Genomic DNA, 17438 nt, shown 5'->3' with positions numbered 1-17438 from the left:
TTTGCTTCAGTAGATAAACAATTTCATTCTTAATCTATAATTGAAAGAATAATAACAATATCCGTTATAGTTTTCTTATAATTCAATAATAACTATCATTAACACTCGCGCCAAGCGAGAGTAACACCACTATATCTCATTTCTTCTTTAAAATTTTCAAATTTATTTTTTATTCAGTGCGTTGTGGCGTAAAGAACTTTCTATTGTTTCAATTAACAATAAAATACGCAATAATAGTTTAATTTAAACTTCATTATGTTATTATTAAAGTATACTTTATTTAAGTTTTATAATTAAATTTAAAAAATCGTTTAATTACGAATTTACTCGAACTTGCAATACAACATAAATTGAACGTTTTAAATTAAATACTATTCCTATGTAAACTTCAATTAATTAAACTTCAATATTTACTTTATTTTGTAAATGAAAGTTAATGAAATGTATGTGCAGTTTAAATTTATACGAAATATAAATTTAAATATTTTACTGTTTTATTTTGTTGGATTACAGTTAGATTTGGTAATAGTGGTACTAATTATTACTAATAAAAAATTTAAATTTTATACCGTTGATTTCGATCTTAATGATGATAATGATGATGCTTCGTTTGAGATCGTGTAATCTCTTTTTATTTCTTAATATTTCTTGATTATAATTTGATTTATGTGATTTCATGATTAAATTCCATTTGGGATCAATTCTTTTGTATTATAAAACATTGAACAAGTTGGAACAAAATAATTTATAGGTTAAATTTAAGTATAATATACTGTTTTTCATATTATAGGAAACTGTAAAGTCGGTAATCGTCTTTGAAGTGGCAAATTATGAATAATAGTATATTTCGCGTCGTATTTAATTAATTGCAAGTTTATTATGACATATAATTTGTAACTGAGATGAAGTTATGTCCTAGTTAATTCAAATTAAGCTATAGGTGGGTTTGAAGTGTTACAGAAAACTGTAATGTCGGTAAAAGCTCCAGAATTGACATAATTTAACTTCACTTACGTTTTTTCTTATAACTTCAAAACTATTTGGTAAATTATCCCTTAAATTTGTATGATCTTACAAAATCTATTTATCTACAGTTCAAAGCTTTTCAATTTTTTTCTTGACAAGTTTCGTGGGATATTTAGGCTTGATTGTCTGAATGTAGAAATTTGGTCATTGATTTATATTTTTATCTACAAATAAGTCATGTCACTTAAGTTAACGCAGCCTAAACTATACGTAGCCTAAATTATATTTTAATGTGTAACTAACTATTACAGAAACCTGTAATGTAGATAATAGTCCCAGAACCCACATAATTCAACTACTCTTACTTTTTTTTTACTCTAACTTCTAAACTATTTATTTAATCATCACCAAACTTTATATTCCCATAAAAAATTTAATAATCTATAATTCTACGCTTACACTTTATTTATTTTTCAATTTTTTGATCTTCTGTTGAAACCTTGTTAGATATTAGACATTCCGTGACTTGTAATCTTCATGTAGTTTGTACAAGTTTTGTAATTGATTTAAACCGTGTTTTTTTTTCTGTTTTACTCTTCTTCTAAAGCTACTCTTATTATTACGTATCGTGCTGGTAAAAGATAACATCGTGAAATTGTTACCCAGCAGGTAAACACTCCTAATACGATGGAATCATGCGTGATTTGATGCTGCAACTGAAACAATTTCACAATTCACAACGGTATTTCTTACAAAATTGAATATCGAACAAAGATTGATCTATGCATCTATGAAAAGCAACAGAAATTATCTATAAAGCAATAGTTTCACGTTGGAATTCTAAAAGTTTTAAAAATTAACATAGAAAACTAATTAATTAGGTTAGTTAAGCCAGGAATTGATTGAAAAGAAAAGTTGTCAGGATTAATTTTAATTGACTTTCGGTTTCTTCTTCATCTTTAATAATTTTAATGAGAGGAATGTTTATTAAGATTGATTTAAATGAAAATTTTAAGAATTTTTGTTAGAAATGTATAAAAATTCAATTAAAATTTTGACTAAAATCGTTAAAATTCAACTATAAATCTTATTTTAATGATGTACAGCTTCTCAAGTTCTTGAACTTGACGTGACTGACGATCTTGATGAATTTGTTGAACGTTGAAGGCTTGAAAAGTTGATTAACGTACGAGTAGTTGATTGCTACATCAACGCCTTTTTTGTATTTTTACTTCACTTGATATCTTTTCATCGCTCATCTCGAAGGAAAGACGTAAAGTGAAATGTTGAAAATAAAATTGTAAAATTTAAATTAAAATTAAAATAGATGTTTGAGTTGAAAGCATTTTTATTTTATTGTACGGTGGTGATACACGGTAGTAAATTAAATGGAAAAAGGAACGTTTTTATTACTTTTATTGCGCTGCACGCTTTACTGATCATCTTTCGTTATTAAGATGAGTTTTTTCGAGTTTCTGAGCGGATAGAAAACGAAATCGGAAATGATTTTTATGAGGAAGCTTCTCATTCATCTGGTAGTTACTTATTTATATACTTAGGAGAAGATTGATAGATGTTTTCTCTTTTTTTTTTAATTTTTAATTTGTATGAACATAAAATGAGGATTAAATTAATTTTTTGAGGTTAAATTAAAAGTACTTATGATTAATATTTTTAATATTTTTATATGTAATTTGATGGAGAATTTAATCAGTTATGTTGTACAATTTAATTTAATAAAATATCGTATTTAGTTTTTGAGATATTTGAAAATTTCTCTGCGAAAAACTAATTTTTTGGTAGGAAAATTAACAATTTTTGGTTTTGAGGGCAAATTAAGGTCAATTGACACATGTCTAAAATAACATTTATGTATATTAAGACGTAGAATTTAATAATCTACAAAATGGCGAAAACTAATTTAAAATATCTTTATTACTTTTTGAAATATGAAAGTTTTAATGAAGTATTATCATTTTCAGCCATAAATTTTATACGTTTTGCTTTTGAGGTTAAATTAAACTAATTTCTTTAAGGTGTAGAAATAAAATAAATGACTAATTAAACGTAGAATTTAATGCCCTACAAATTAACGTCAAAATCATAAAAACCGTTGATTAGTTCCTGAAATATCTGCAATTTTCTAAAAACAAAACTTTCTAGCTTAACTTAAGTCAAACTAAAAATAAGACTCCAATAAAATTCAAGATTACTAAAGTTTTATTTATGTACAATACATTAAAATAGCGATAATAAAATTACTAATCACGAGTAATTACACTCGGCATTATCAGGGCCGGACTGAAATATTATACAAAAGTAAGTCATATAACTTAGAAGACTTAAGTCAACTCATACACAATAAACTAAGACTTAACCTACGAATTAATTTCAATTTTGAGTATTATTAGTTTAACACACTTTAAAATCAGAGTATTTGTTCAAAATTTAAAAAATCAACTAAACATTATTATTTACTTAACTTAAGTTAACTTAAGCATTGACTAGTTATTGAATTTGTAAATTTTTAAGTATTATCCTGGTATTAACTAAACTATCATCAAGATCTTCTCTTTTTCCGCTTCCAATCTTCTTTTATGATATCCGCACCTTTTTCTCCGATCATAATCGTCGGTGCATTGGTATTACCACTAACTATTTTGGGCATAATGGACGCATCAATCACCCTGAGACCTTTGATCCCATAAACCTTAAGTCTTGGATTGACCACTGCATCCGGATCAGATTCCGGGCCCATTTTACACGTTGATGTCGGATGATAAATCGTAAATGTGAAATGTCTTAGAGAACACTCCCAATATTCATCCGTATCAAATGGATATTGTCTACAACCAGGAAAGGGCATTTTATGAGGTCTTGAGTTGAACCTCCGGAAAGCTTTGGTATCCGACACATTTAACGCTAGTCTTATTCCTGCGATCAATGTGAGGACATCTTCTTTATGCGTGAAATAATTTGGGTTTATATCTGGGTAGGTATTAGGGTTTGTGGACCTCAGTTTGATCCATCCGGTACTTTTGGGTCTTAGTAACAAAGGAAGAATGGTCCAGGTCTCTGCATGTCTTATTGGTTTGTAAACTGTGTTGTAGACTGAATCCCTTAGACCTGAGATTTTTTTGATATGGTCCCCATCTGAGTTGACGCTGGAAGCGGCAAAGTGGAACTGCATATCGGGCCAGTCAGGGTCTGTGTTGTATTCTGTGTTGAGGAATGCTAGGTTTTCTACACCTAAAGCCGTCAGAGGTCCTCTTTCATGTAGGATGTACTCCATTGCGGTCGCCATGCTCTGGAACCTTTCTTTTTGAAGGGTTATAGGGTCATCTATGATGAAGGTCATACCTCCTAACCCTACATGGTCTTGGAGGTTATGGCCCACTTTGAGGTCACTTAGTGTGCGTATTTTGAAGCTTTGAAGGTGTTCCTGTGGTCCTACCCCTGATAACATTAGGATTTGTGGGGAGCCGATTGCTCCTGCGCTTAGGATGACTTCTTTTCTGGCTAGGACCACTTGGGGTTTGTTGTTTTTGACGAATTTCACTCCGTAGGCGATTTTTGTTTTTGGGTCTATGAGGATTTTGGTAACCTGTGCCCGCATTGCTATATGAAGGTTTTTTCGGTTGCGAACAGGTCGTAGGAAGGCTTTTGCTGTGGAACACCTGGAACCTCTTCGGATTGTACCTTGGGCGAGCATGAATCCAGCTTGGTGTTCACCGTTTATGTCCCGTACCGGGTAACCCATTTCTTGACCTGCTTGGAGGAAGGCGATTGATAGAGGTGAACGCCACGGGGATTCTTGTACAGTGAGGTATCCACCTGTTTGATGGTAAGGTGTTTTTACCAAGTAGGGGTTTCTATTGTCTTCGGATTTTAGAAAGTATGGGAGGACATTGGGCCATTCCCAACCTTCATTACCAAGCTCAGCCCAATGGTCATAGTCCTTTTTATTGCCTCTTACGTATAACATGGCGTTGAGTACTGAGGACCCACCGAGGACTTTACCCCTGGGCCAGTTGCATCTGTCTCCGATCATGGCTAGGCAATAGGGTGAGTCTGTAGGTGGTGAGGTTTGATACATCCAGTCTAATTCTGACATCTGGGTATACCCGGAGAGTAATGGTATGTCTGATATTTCGTTTTCGTCACCTCCTGCTTCTAATAGTAGAACATTCCATTCGGGGATTTCGGATAAGCGGTTTGCTACTACAGCTCCTGCTGACCCGGCCCCTATCACTATGAAGTCATATTGTTGGTATATCTAAAACATAGGGTACCATTAGTTTACCATTAGTACCATTAAGAAATAAGGTTTTTTTATGGGTACTTACTCGTGGTGCGTCCTTGGGATGTGCTTCAGGGTCATAGTTTATATATCTGAGGAAGGTCAACCCCGCAGCGAAAATAGGCACCAGCCCGATTATGGTCATTGGGGTGGCGATGGCGACATGCGCGAACTGCGTCAGTGGGTTGAAGAGCAATGCCATTTTTGAGACCCTAGTGGTTTTTCTAAATATGGCAATAAATTAAATGGCACTTGAAGGACCTAAAACTTTAACAACTTATTAACATCAGGTACCCTTTAATTTTCATTATGTTTTTAGTGACTTAAGATACTTACCTGTAATTAAATCCACATGCCCATATTGATGTCCTGATTGATTGCCTTTGGGGTATAGTTGCGGATCGAGACCTTCTTGAGCTGGTACCGCAGCACTGACCGTTCGTGGTCCACGCCTGTTTTGATGTACAAATGTCTCTTCATATATTCCGATTGGCTGATGAGGGATACCAGGATTTTCTTGTCGAGATTGCTGGAGGGTTTGTCGAGGTTTGCAGGTGCGGTGGCGTATTTGGTGTCGTGGACCTGCGATGACTTCGGAGGTTTCTTGTAGTCGGCTGTGTGGTATTTGGACTCTTTTTTGTGGTTTGGCGGTTTTGTTTTTGCCGCTGTTGATGGTGGTAAGGGGTGCGGGTGCTGGTGGTGTGTCGAGGGGTGCAAATGCGCGGACGATGGTTGACGATGTGGTCGGTCATCCAAGCCCATAGCATATAGATCTTTTTATTCAACTAAAACATAAAAATAGGAGTAATATTTTATTAGGAGGGTACCATCAAAAGTTAATTTATACTGGGTGATACCAAAAAATTCAAAATATAAAATTTGGTTTAAAAATATTGAAATTTGTGGAAAATAGGGGAATACTACGAATTTTGTTAAAAAAAACTTCAGGTATCAGGTATCCTTCCAATTCTTATATATTTTCTTCAAAAGGGTACCGTTATTACTAAATTTATGTAAGGTCATTGAAAATATTCAAAAAAATTTTCTGGAATGTGAAAATTCCAAAATGTGTGCAAAATAATGGAATACCATGACTTTTGTTAGAAAAGATCAGGTACCCTCATATAATGTTTCTTTAAAAGGGTACCTTTAACCCTAATTTGACATAAATTCATCACAAATTGTCAGAAATTTAATTTTTTAAGAAAAATTATTAATATTTTTGGAAAATAAGGGAATACCATGACTTTTCTCAGATTAACATCAGGTATTCCTCTATCTTCAACAATACTGCTCCAAATTGAAAAATTCTTTCACTATCATCTTCTGGTTGTACTATAATGCAATAATAATGATTATCTCGTTTTTTATTGTGCTTTTACTATTGTTGCCCATGAACTTAATACACACTAATGTCTGTTTGTTTTCTGAGTGTACACCGCATGCGCATTTGTACATACTCGTATATTTTCACTCAAACATCTGTAATAAATATAATAATAAAAAGAAGCCAAGATGAGTGGCGTGGAGTACACGCATTACTTGCGGTGAAAATAAAACGTAGCAAAATGGCGAAACGCAATGGAAAAAACTTTTACCTTACCTTCAAGTATAAGTATAAGTGTAAGAACATACAAGGTGAGATCACAAATAAATTGATATAATATTAGATACTTTTGTGTGTGTTTATGTGTTTGCAGCTTTAAGTCAAGTTGAGTTAAGCGCACTTAGCGGTTATGCGCGATGGCATCTAGGTCACACTTTTAATTTCATTCATTTTTCGCGTTTTCCACACGCGGTTGCGTTAATTACCATTGGCATTGCGCCAGCAATGCTCGATACATGAACCAATGCAGCACACCGCGATCCGGAGTAATTGCAGGTGGGCTGGATTTGTGCTGGTTGTAATACACTTGAATTTCCAATCGAATTGGCATGTGAAACGCATCGAGCAATAAGTACATTGTTCAGTTAAGTCAATAGTAATTATCAAAGCGGAGAAATATTGAAATATTGAAGGTACCCTAGTGTACTTAAGTTAATTATAGTGCATTAAAAGGTAATTAAAGGAATATCTATTTAGGTACATTTTGAGGGTACCTTCAAATGTATATCGAAAGTAATTTTGATTTTTTGTTATTTTTGTTTATAACTTTTGCAATTTTAGGAGAAAATTGTTTATTTATATGGGGAATAATAGGTTATGAAGTGATGAATCCAAATGTGTTTTTATTTTTTTGTTATCTTAAAAATTGTGGGAGATATTAAGGAAAATGTTTGAATTTCTTTGAAATTTTTGGAATTTGCTTATTTTTGGGGGTACCATCTAGGGTACCTTTTCTGGAGGAATGTTTTTACTATATTTCCATCCCTATAATTCCAAATATTAATATTCTACATTGATACCTCTTAATCTGTAGAAGTTAAGGGAATACCTGTAGTTTTTACTTAACAACATCAGGTACCCTCTTAACTTTTGTAATTTTGCTCCAAATCAAAAAATTCTTTCACTATCATCTATATTTGGATGTATAATATTAAACTCACCTCATTTTGTTGCTTTTAAATCCTTTCATGACCATAATAATCAGTGTAATAATCCAAAACAAATGCGAAAACTGATACGAACAGTAAAAGTCATTAAATAATTAAACTCATGCCTTAAACATACGTATTAAAATTTCACTTTTGAACTTATTAAATAATCCAGCATTCCAGCACTGAGTGTTTTTCCTTTGACTTAACTTAAGTTGATTAAGCTTTACGTAAGATGCAGATTTCGACTTTGGTGGCGTTTTTATTTCACTTGGCACTTTTTGTACGTATGTATGTAACTTTCTGGCTGGTATTGTAAAAGTGCGCGAGCGCGCGCGCGAGTAAAAGTTTGCGTTGTGTGACTTAAGTCACAAACCGAAAGCGCCGACTGCTGGTGCTGCTTCTTCGCGAATGTCTCGGTGCGTGCTCGCGAACGCTGTCGAACGCCAAGTCGATGTGCTTGGCTGTTGTGTAGTTGGGTAGTGGTTTGGTTTGGCATTCGGTGGCTAACTCACCAACACGCAGTCGGCAGTCAGATACAATCTACTTAAGTATCCTATGACTTGTGACTCTTGAGTAAAGTTTACTATGTAAATATTCAAGAAGCAAAAATGCAGCTGTATATTTATATTGTGTTTGAGCTTAGTTACGATTTGTTTACCCACGTTCAGTTTGGCGGAGTTTTAGCGCAGAGTTTAGCGCTGGTTGAGTTGAGTTGACTTAAGTCGATGTGCGTGTGTATGCGCGCGCGCGCCGAGCAAAAGGTAAAAGCCAGGCATGCGTTGCGCATGCAATGCGAATTACTTTCTCCGACAATGTCGATGCCCAAAGAGGCAGAGAGGCATCAGACGTGTTCAAATCGAATATAATCGTGTATAGATTAACTGACTTAAGACGAATTGTTTGATTTAATTGGAGGTTTTGGGGTTTTTAGCAAAATTTTTGTATTTTTAGTCATAACTTTCGTAATTTTTCGGAAAATTATTGAGTTATACATCAAATTAAAGATAATTTAATAAACTATTAATGTTTAGGTCAATTTATGTATTAGAATTAAAATTTGTTATTTTTTTACTAAAATAATCTAAGATTGAATTTTTTATTTCGATATCAATTTGGTTTTTGATATATTTTTAATCATAACTTTTGTAATTTTTGGAGGAAATTGTTCAATTATGTCTCAAATTAAAGATAATTAATTAAGGAATACACTGACGTTTAAATTTTTACGGTGGCATTAAATTTGTCAAAGATATTAAACAAATTGTCTGAAGCATAACTTTTGCTTACAAAAATATTCAAACTTTTATTAATCGCTTGTAACTTCCACAATTTTTCAAATAAATAAAAATTCTCTTCATACATTTAAACTCAATTAAATTATCTTTAATATGTTTAAAGAATAAATTGTTTATCTCTTATTATACGATAGTTATAAACAATTTTATCCAACGTTTATTTTTCTCCTCAACTTGAACTCGTCCATCGGTCAAACACCTAGAAAAACACTTCAACAACCTTAAAACTTTTAAACAATAGTCCGTTCTTCTTCAATACTTATTTATAATAATATTCCTAGTAATAATTTATAAACATTATAAATAAATGTTTCGATTTTCACTAATTGTTTCGTTCTTATTGACATATGCAACGCTATGCGATTGCAGCACGCACATTCGAATTCTCGTGTACACTGTACAGGTATTATAATATTATAATTATTATGCGCACGATGTCTACATAATTTTCATGTCATATTGCACCATTACTGCTGGTTGCTGCATATTAATTTGATTTGCAAGCGACATGTGAGGAAAATTAAGTGCAAAAAGTGTTTATTTATTTGCAATGGGAATTTTATTGTTGAATAATGGATAAATTATTGATGGGATTTAAATATAATTTTCCACGATTGTTTATAATGAATTCAGTATTGTGTGTAGAAATTTTCAATGCGATTGAGCAATTGGAGTTGAGTAATTGATGTGTGAAGTTGAATGATCTAATAAATCATTTGTTTTTGTATTTGTTGAGAAAATGGTTAATATTTTTGTTAATTTTAGCGTTATGTTTATGAAATTTTTAACAGGGCTAGGTATTGAAATAAATAATATATATTCTCATTTTTGATCAAATATTGTGGTAAATAAATAAGTTATTAACAATTAAATCGAGACTTGAGAAATTTTTTTCCTGGAAAGCGTGATTTTTATGATTTTTCTTATATTATTGTTAATAACTTGCAAAATATTGGTTTAATTGTTATTTAATTTTGCACGAATATTGCTAACGAACCTAACAACATTCTCTGAAAGTTTGGTTAAATTTTATAAATAAATTATAAAGTTATAAACAATTTAATATTCAAGTTTAATTTTTTTTATGATTTTTGGTTTGTTTTAGTTTTTTAATTATAATCAAAAAGTTTATTAATTTATGGTATTGAAATTTTGGATATTAATAAACAAATTCCTTAAGAATATTTTCCTAAAATTTGATAAAAATCTAATCACTCAAAATAGAGTTACAACCGTTTAAAGATAACAATACCAGGAAACAAATTTGATTAAAAATACGTATAAATAGAAATTAGAAACATTTGGAATTTTACGATGACATGCAACTTACTCGTAAGAAATAAAGAATACAATATTTGTTCCTTGTCAATACTAGTAATAATATATAATAATTATTTTATGATTACTATTATATAAGCACTTAAAGTCTGTCAAACAATGCGCATGCAAATTCACATTCAGAGCCTGAATAATTCTCAAAAATATTTAAGCCATTTAAATAATTTAAATGTTAATCGTTACGCGAGCGAGCGCTCGATTACGAAAAACCATAATAAACTTAAACACAAAAAGAAGAAAAAGACATAGCGAGGAAGAAATGTCGAGAATGTTTAGCATAAGAAATACACGAATAAAAGCAGTAAAAACGATAAAAGCGAAACTCATTTGTGTTTTACATAAATAGGATTTATTTTAGTTGAGGCAATAAAAGAAAATATTTTTATTTACAGCTAAAGTATGAGTACTTCTACTTAGTAATTGTATGAGTCATATGGAACTTTTTCTAAATCTTCTTCTTCTTTTCTTTTTTACTGAATCACAAAAATTTGATTTTTAGTAGGTTAATAGTAAGTTATGATATTTTAACTCGTTTTTCAGTTTTAAAGTTTAATAACTTTTGAAGTTTTTGCTGAATATTATCAAATTTTATATCAAAATGAACATAATTTCATTGTTTTTTGATTTTACTATTTCGTATTATTGTGTTTCACAAATTGTTGTCGTTATTTTCTATTATATTAGTAAAAATGAATATAAAATAATTGCAATTTTTCACAATTTTGTTCATAATTCTGCCAGTTTTTACAATATTACAAAAATTTAAGCTTGTGATTGTGCTCAATTAAATTTTACATATTATTATGTTTAAATCAATTTTCTTTCTTTAAATATACTTTTGTTACGGGCGAAAATCTTCAAAGATTAATTACAAATTTTGGATAATAATTTTGTTGAAAAAACCGTGATAAAAGTAGTAATTACGCTATTAAAATTATATCTCCAATACTAAATCATTATCTATTTAATTATCTTCAAAATTATATAAAATTTTTTAAATTTACTCAAAAATTAAAACATTTACAGCGTTTTTCCTGAAAAATTCCAAAATAACTCCCAACATATTCACAATTTCAAACTCGTTAATCTATATTTAATTACAACTGCAACTTTATAATTGTTTAAATACTAGTGTTCTTGTGACTAGTAATTAAAAAAATCTATTAGTTTCTTCGATTAGAAACCGCCGCACAAAGACGGAACACATAGAAACGTGTACAGAGGCAGGTAAAAATAAAGCTTAACTGCACACCGCACTGCGCTGTGCTGGTAATGAGGTTAAAGTCAAGGCACGTACCTGCCACTGAACGGTAGCCGATCAACAAAAGCGACCAACAATGCATACATAACACTCGACAATTTTGTTATTAACATTTTATGCATTTGTATCGGCATACTCGTATGTAATCTGAGTGATGCATTTTTATTGTCGCTACGTGCATTACACGTTTTAAAATGATGATAAAAGAAAAACTATTGGTGATAAATAATTTTTTCTTGTTGATAATAATAGAGTACTTAATGTAGTTTACTGTATATTGTTTTTGGAGGTTTCTGTTGATAATTGTGGTTTTTATTTGTTTAAAAGTAGCAGAGTGTCTGATAGATGTAAAAAGTTTACATTATTTATTGATTACGTGAAAAATATTTGAGTTATTATGATTATTTAAGCATGATTAGATTGAGAATTTATTTATACGTATATTTTGATAATATGTTATAAATCTGATTGTTGTATAAAGAGTTATAAACAAAATAAGTTGACTTTTCAAACATTTTTCTAAAAAATCGTAATTTTGGGATATATTTGAGTATAACTATTTATTAAAAGTTGTTATCAACACAATTTTTGCACAAGATGATTTAGAATTTAATATTTTATAGAATACACAAGAAATTTTTAATCTAAGTTAATTGGTTTTGAAGTAATTAATAAATAACTAGTGAAAAGTGGGATTTTTTTCGAAAAATTTCGATTTCTATAATTTTGCTCGGTAATTACGTCATACTTGAAACTGATAAGATAATATAAGTGATATCAACTTATTGGGAATTTAATTACCTTTGAAATAAGGTATAATTTGTTAAATTCTACCCATTAATAATTAAAATATCAACAAAATTATAAAAAAAGTGGAAAATTTGTAAAACATGCGAAACGTGACTTTATAGAAGAGTTGTAAATTACCGGAAAAGTCATCGATGGCCATCAAAGCGGCATCTGGTGAAATTTCTCCATGGATCACTATGAATTTAAAGTGCGTTAGTTTTATGGCAACAATCAGGCGCGAAGTGCGCGAAATTGTAAATCGATGTGCCAAGTGCGCAAAACTAGGACGCTTTTTGTTCCCAACACACACTTGGCTAATGAACGATACAAACATTTTTAGCGATGCAGCGCAATGCGAATTTAATGCATGTGGCTGAAAAAGGCATTGAAAAGTCGAACAAACATCCATTAGGAATGTCAAGTGTTGCTCAGAAACGAAGAAACTTTTATTTCCAATGGCAATAAAAGACAAACCATGACAGAAGAAAGATCTGTGTGGCCACTTGATCACTGGAGAGTTAGTGGATATTATTTGTTAGTACTCGTAATATGGCGTTTATTGCTTCAGAAGAATAAAAATATTTTATGAGGAGAGTGTAGAAAATCGATTTTCGAATGCTTCCTTTGTTTATTTTTGGTAAATTGTTAATTACTTGAAGAGTAACTGGTATATGATAATTATATTTATAGAAATTTGTTTAGGAGGAAATTATTAATAATATTTTTATGTTTGTTTAGTGATAACAGTTGTTTATCTTAATTTAATGATTAATTTGTGCGAATTTTAACATTTTTTTAAAGATGCAATTTTATTTGTTTATAACTTTTTAACTAATTATTATATCAACAAAATTATTTGGTATGTTGATGTAGAATTTAATTGTTAATCAATTTCTGAAAGGATTTTGTTTTTATCGCGTATAATACTCAAGTTATTGTCAAATTACTAAAATATTGCATTTGTATTTTTATCCACTGCGATATTTATAATAATTGCATTTTTTTACTTTTTCGCTTGTAACTTTTGTAAATTTTATTTAAATTGTATAAATTATACATTTATTTGAAGGTAATTAAATTATCTATCACTATTTATTTATTTTAAAATTTTATCTTTATTGTTATTGACTTAAAAAAGTCAAAAACAATTTTTTTTCCTATTTCAATCATTTTTGCTCATTACTTTTTTTATTTTTACTGTAAATTTTAGCTACGTTACATTAATTAGAACCTAGTTAAATTTTTAATTAAATTTCACTACTACAAAATATTTATTTCCATCTTTTGTTTAATATTTACCAATTCGATACCTGAGAAACTGTGTGGAAATATACAACTTCGTGCAATTAATTTAAGAGTGATGATTAAAGTCCTAATGTTTTATTGTCGTGTGACTGGACGATTATTCATTAATTTCGGATTTCGGATGTGAAAGTTTTGGGCCTGTGATTTCTTTTCGCGTTTGGGAAGCTTGCATTCGCTGTAACTCCCAAGCGGATTGTGTAACAAGGTGATATTTGATATTTCTATATTTAGCAGATTTAAGATCACCATCATAATTATTCATAAATTATTTATTATTATTATTATTATTATTATCACTTTTACTATTTTGTAAAGTTTTGGAGTGCGTTTAGTATGAGTTAACTATTCAAGTGAAGAAATAATTATGTTGCAAATTGGTAACAATTTTTAAATTAATGTTTTTAATTTGATAATTTAACTAGATTTATAATGAAGGTGTAATTTTATGATTTGAGTGAGAATTAGGTTGGTTACAGGCAAAAATTGTGAGAAAACGATTAAAATTGCAGAAAAATAATGATTATTGATATTCAAGGTTTGATTATGAGTTGTTTAGTGTTTATATTGCTATAAATTGTTGTTTTATTATGATTAGAATTTAATTAGCTCTATAATAAGCTATAACAATTAAGTTTTTGATAATATTTCTATGAGTTATGGTTAAAAAACGATTAATTTTTTCTAAAATCAAGTTTTTTGCTTTTTGTTCAGTTATTGTTTATATTATAAGCAATATTAAAATATTTTTAGATGCAAAATTTAATAATCTTTCATTTGATATATAATTTAATAATTTATCTTCAAAACTATAAAAGTTATTAACAAAAACTGCAACTTAATGAATTTATTTGAGTCCTACTTAAAATATTTTGTTTGTTTTATTCATAATTTGCATATTTTTCGCGTAAAATTAGCAAATAGAGTATCAAATTATACCTCATTAACTTTTGCATAATTATAATTAGCGCTTGAGATTAATATGCAGCGCGTGTGAATATTACAAGCGTTCAAACTCACACTATTACCTTTTTTGTTTCCAATTCTAATTGAATGCATGAAATTAGCATACAAAGGAACAAAAATACTTGGGAATATAATTTCGTGCCCATTTACTCGAATAATTTAAAACTCGTTAATTGTTGCAAATTCAGTAATGTGTAATAAATTAAGTAAAATAATCGCTGAGGTTTTTCTCATCGCAAAAATAAATTTTAATATTTTAGTTTTTGTTAATAACTTTAGAACAAATCAATATATTTTATTTATTCTTGTAATGAAATAATAAATATTAAATTTTGTATATATTATTGAAGTCATTTTGTTGATAACGTTATTTTATAAATAGTTACAGCTTAATTTCTGTCGAGTATCGTTTTTTTTGTAAAATAAATTTTATTTGTTTATAACTTTTTCTATAATAGTCTAATCATCAAAATAATTACAAATTAGATGTATAATTTAATTCTGAATAAATTTGTGAAAGATTGATATGTTTATTGTAATTAGTTTTCTTATAATCTGCAAATAACTAAAACTTTTCGAGTGCTATATTCACATCACATTACATCAACTCGACTACACAGAGAAAAATGTTGAAAAAATATTTTCAAAGAAAACAATAAACATCCAAACAAATAAATAACTCCATTATAATATTAATAACATATTATTGTATAAATTTTGTTGATAACTTAATTTTAACAAAAGTTACAGCCGATTTTCTGTTAATTTTTAAAAATTTTACAAAATCAACTTTAATTGTTAATAACTTTTTAGTTAAAGCTCTAATAAACAAAATTTTCACAACATACGTGTATAATTTAATCCTGAATCAGTATTTTAAAAGAATCACGAATTTATTCCAAATAGTTTTCATATAATCATCAAAAACCTATAACTTTTCACATATTACAATCACATCACACTCATATTTCAGCAACACAACTATACAAAATATTACTACAAAAATGTTGAAATAATATTTTCAAAGAAAAGAATAAGCAACTAAATAATAAAAAGGCATAATGCGCCATGAACAAATGTGCAACACCGTTATTGTTTCTATTTTTGCTGCTACTCTATTATATATTATGTGATTATCTCACCTTGGCTCGAATATTCCTCGCACGCTCGCACGCACCTGGTGAATTTTCGGATGTGTCGAAATTACTCTTTCCCAATCGATCAGAATCAAAATCAACGAAGCAACTAACCAGACAAAATTGAATCACACCAATTTAAACAAAAAAGTTTAATACACAACACACAAAACACAAAACCACAATAAATTATTATTATTATTATTATTACTATTTTAGTTGTGATGTAGTTGAATACCAGAATCGGATGTGTGTTTTTCTCAGCTCGTCGCGGTAAAGAATGAAAACTAGCTGCGAGTCAGCAAGATTTTCTTATGATTGTCGAGGTTGTTGTTGAGTTTCTTCAGTTGTTGTTGGTGTTGTAAAATTCCGCGCGCTGTGATGATGTTGATTGGCGCGAGTTGTAAACATATCTGAGTTTTCTATTTGGTTTCGTAGGCGAAAACGAAATCGAAATTGAAATCGATGACGATTTGCACAATTCCTGTGTTGTACTCTCATGGCGTCCGAAAACATTTGAAACTGAATTTTTTTACCTTGATTTTGATTTTTAATGAATTGTTAATTGCCTCCGAAGTGATTTAAGGAACATAATTGGTCGTTAAATAATTTTGTATGTGTAAAGTTTATAGTGTGCTTTGGTGCTTTCAATTAAATTACAATTACAAATGTATAAACTACAATTATTTTTACTTTACTTAAGTTGAGTCGCTTTATGGAGGTTTGTAGAGTTTAGTAGTTGTAGTAAACGGTTTAAATGCTTGAGTATGATTGATGATTGTACATTAATTGTGTATATTAATGCGGACTTTTTCTTTTTTGGCGGATTTTGCAATTGTTCAAGTGGTGGGAATGATGATAATTGGTTTTAATTAGTGTAATGTGAGTTACAAAATATTTAGATGAAAATAAAAGTTTTTTGTTTTCATTTGTTACTTATATACAGTTAAATATTTTGAAGTAATACTTGTATTTTTGTTTCAGGTGAGTCCTAGTGACTTAAGTCATGTTTTTACTGAGGATTTTTTGCTACATAATGTAAGTTTTATAAAATCTTAATTTTTAGGTAATTTATGTACAAAATTTAAAAATTAAACTATTTTTTGGATTAATTATTTAATATTTTACAAAATTATGGTTTATTTTTCTTGATATTATTATTATTTTGTTTATATTTTGATGTTAAAATGATCATTGCATTTTTTGCCATTTTGTTGCGTTTTTTTTAAAGTCTTACAGCTTTTTGTTGGTTTAATATATATTCATATAATTTTGACAGTTTATTTATCTTTAAATTATCTATCTGTTGACGTTTTGTTCAATATTCTACGACATTTACTTTCTGAGATATCAACATAAAACTTTGACGATTTTTGCAAATATTTTGTACTGATTTATTTTTGTAACTTGATTTTTAAAGTAATATTTAAGACCCTTCTGGATTGATAAATGATATGGATATTAATTCAGTAGATTCATAATTTAACTACTTTCATAATACTTTTTAAATTTTTAAATTTCTTTAATATTTGTAACAGTTATGAATA

General features: G+C 29.4%; 2 protein-coding genes across 3 annotated transcripts in view; one reads left to right on the top strand and one right to left on the bottom strand.

Moving 5' to 3' along the window:
• The window catches only part of Flo2 (flotillin-2), a 107687-nt gene that overhangs the window by 41734 nt on the left and 48515 nt on the right, over nt 1-17438 (top strand). The gene's annotated exons all lie outside the window — the stretch shown is intronic.
• Nucleotides 3169-15957, bottom strand: LOC135803338 (glucose dehydrogenase [FAD, quinone]). Of its 2 annotated transcripts, none has more exons than XM_065316930.1 (4): nt 15898-15957; nt 5603-6051; nt 5313-5533; nt 3169-5242 (listed from the first exon to the last, which is right to left on the bottom strand). In XM_065316930.1, exons 3-4 carry the CDS (start codon nt 5466-5468, stop codon nt 3527-3529), a joined length of 1872 nt encoding a protein of 623 aa, XP_065173002.1. In that variant the 5' UTR covers nt 5469-5533; nt 5603-6051; nt 15898-15957; the 3' UTR covers nt 3169-3526. The 2 variants fall into 2 exon arrangements, with proteins under 2 accessions (XP_065173002.1, XP_065173001.1); XM_065316929.1 differs by lacking the exon at nt 15898-15957 and adding an exon at nt 7814-8192.

The sequence above is a fragment of the Atheta coriaria genome, unplaced genomic scaffold (assembly GCF_025399875.1).
Source record: "Atheta coriaria isolate IRGN ID8LTWV9N9 unplaced genomic scaffold, Caltech_Dcor_3.1 hic_scaffold_2_pilon, whole genome shotgun sequence".
In the NCBI taxonomy this organism is placed as follows: Eukaryota; Metazoa; Arthropoda; class Insecta; order Coleoptera; family Staphylinidae; genus Dalotia; species Dalotia coriaria.
Note: the sequence above shows the minus strand (reverse complement) of the source record. Positions and strands in the feature narration are given on the sequence as shown.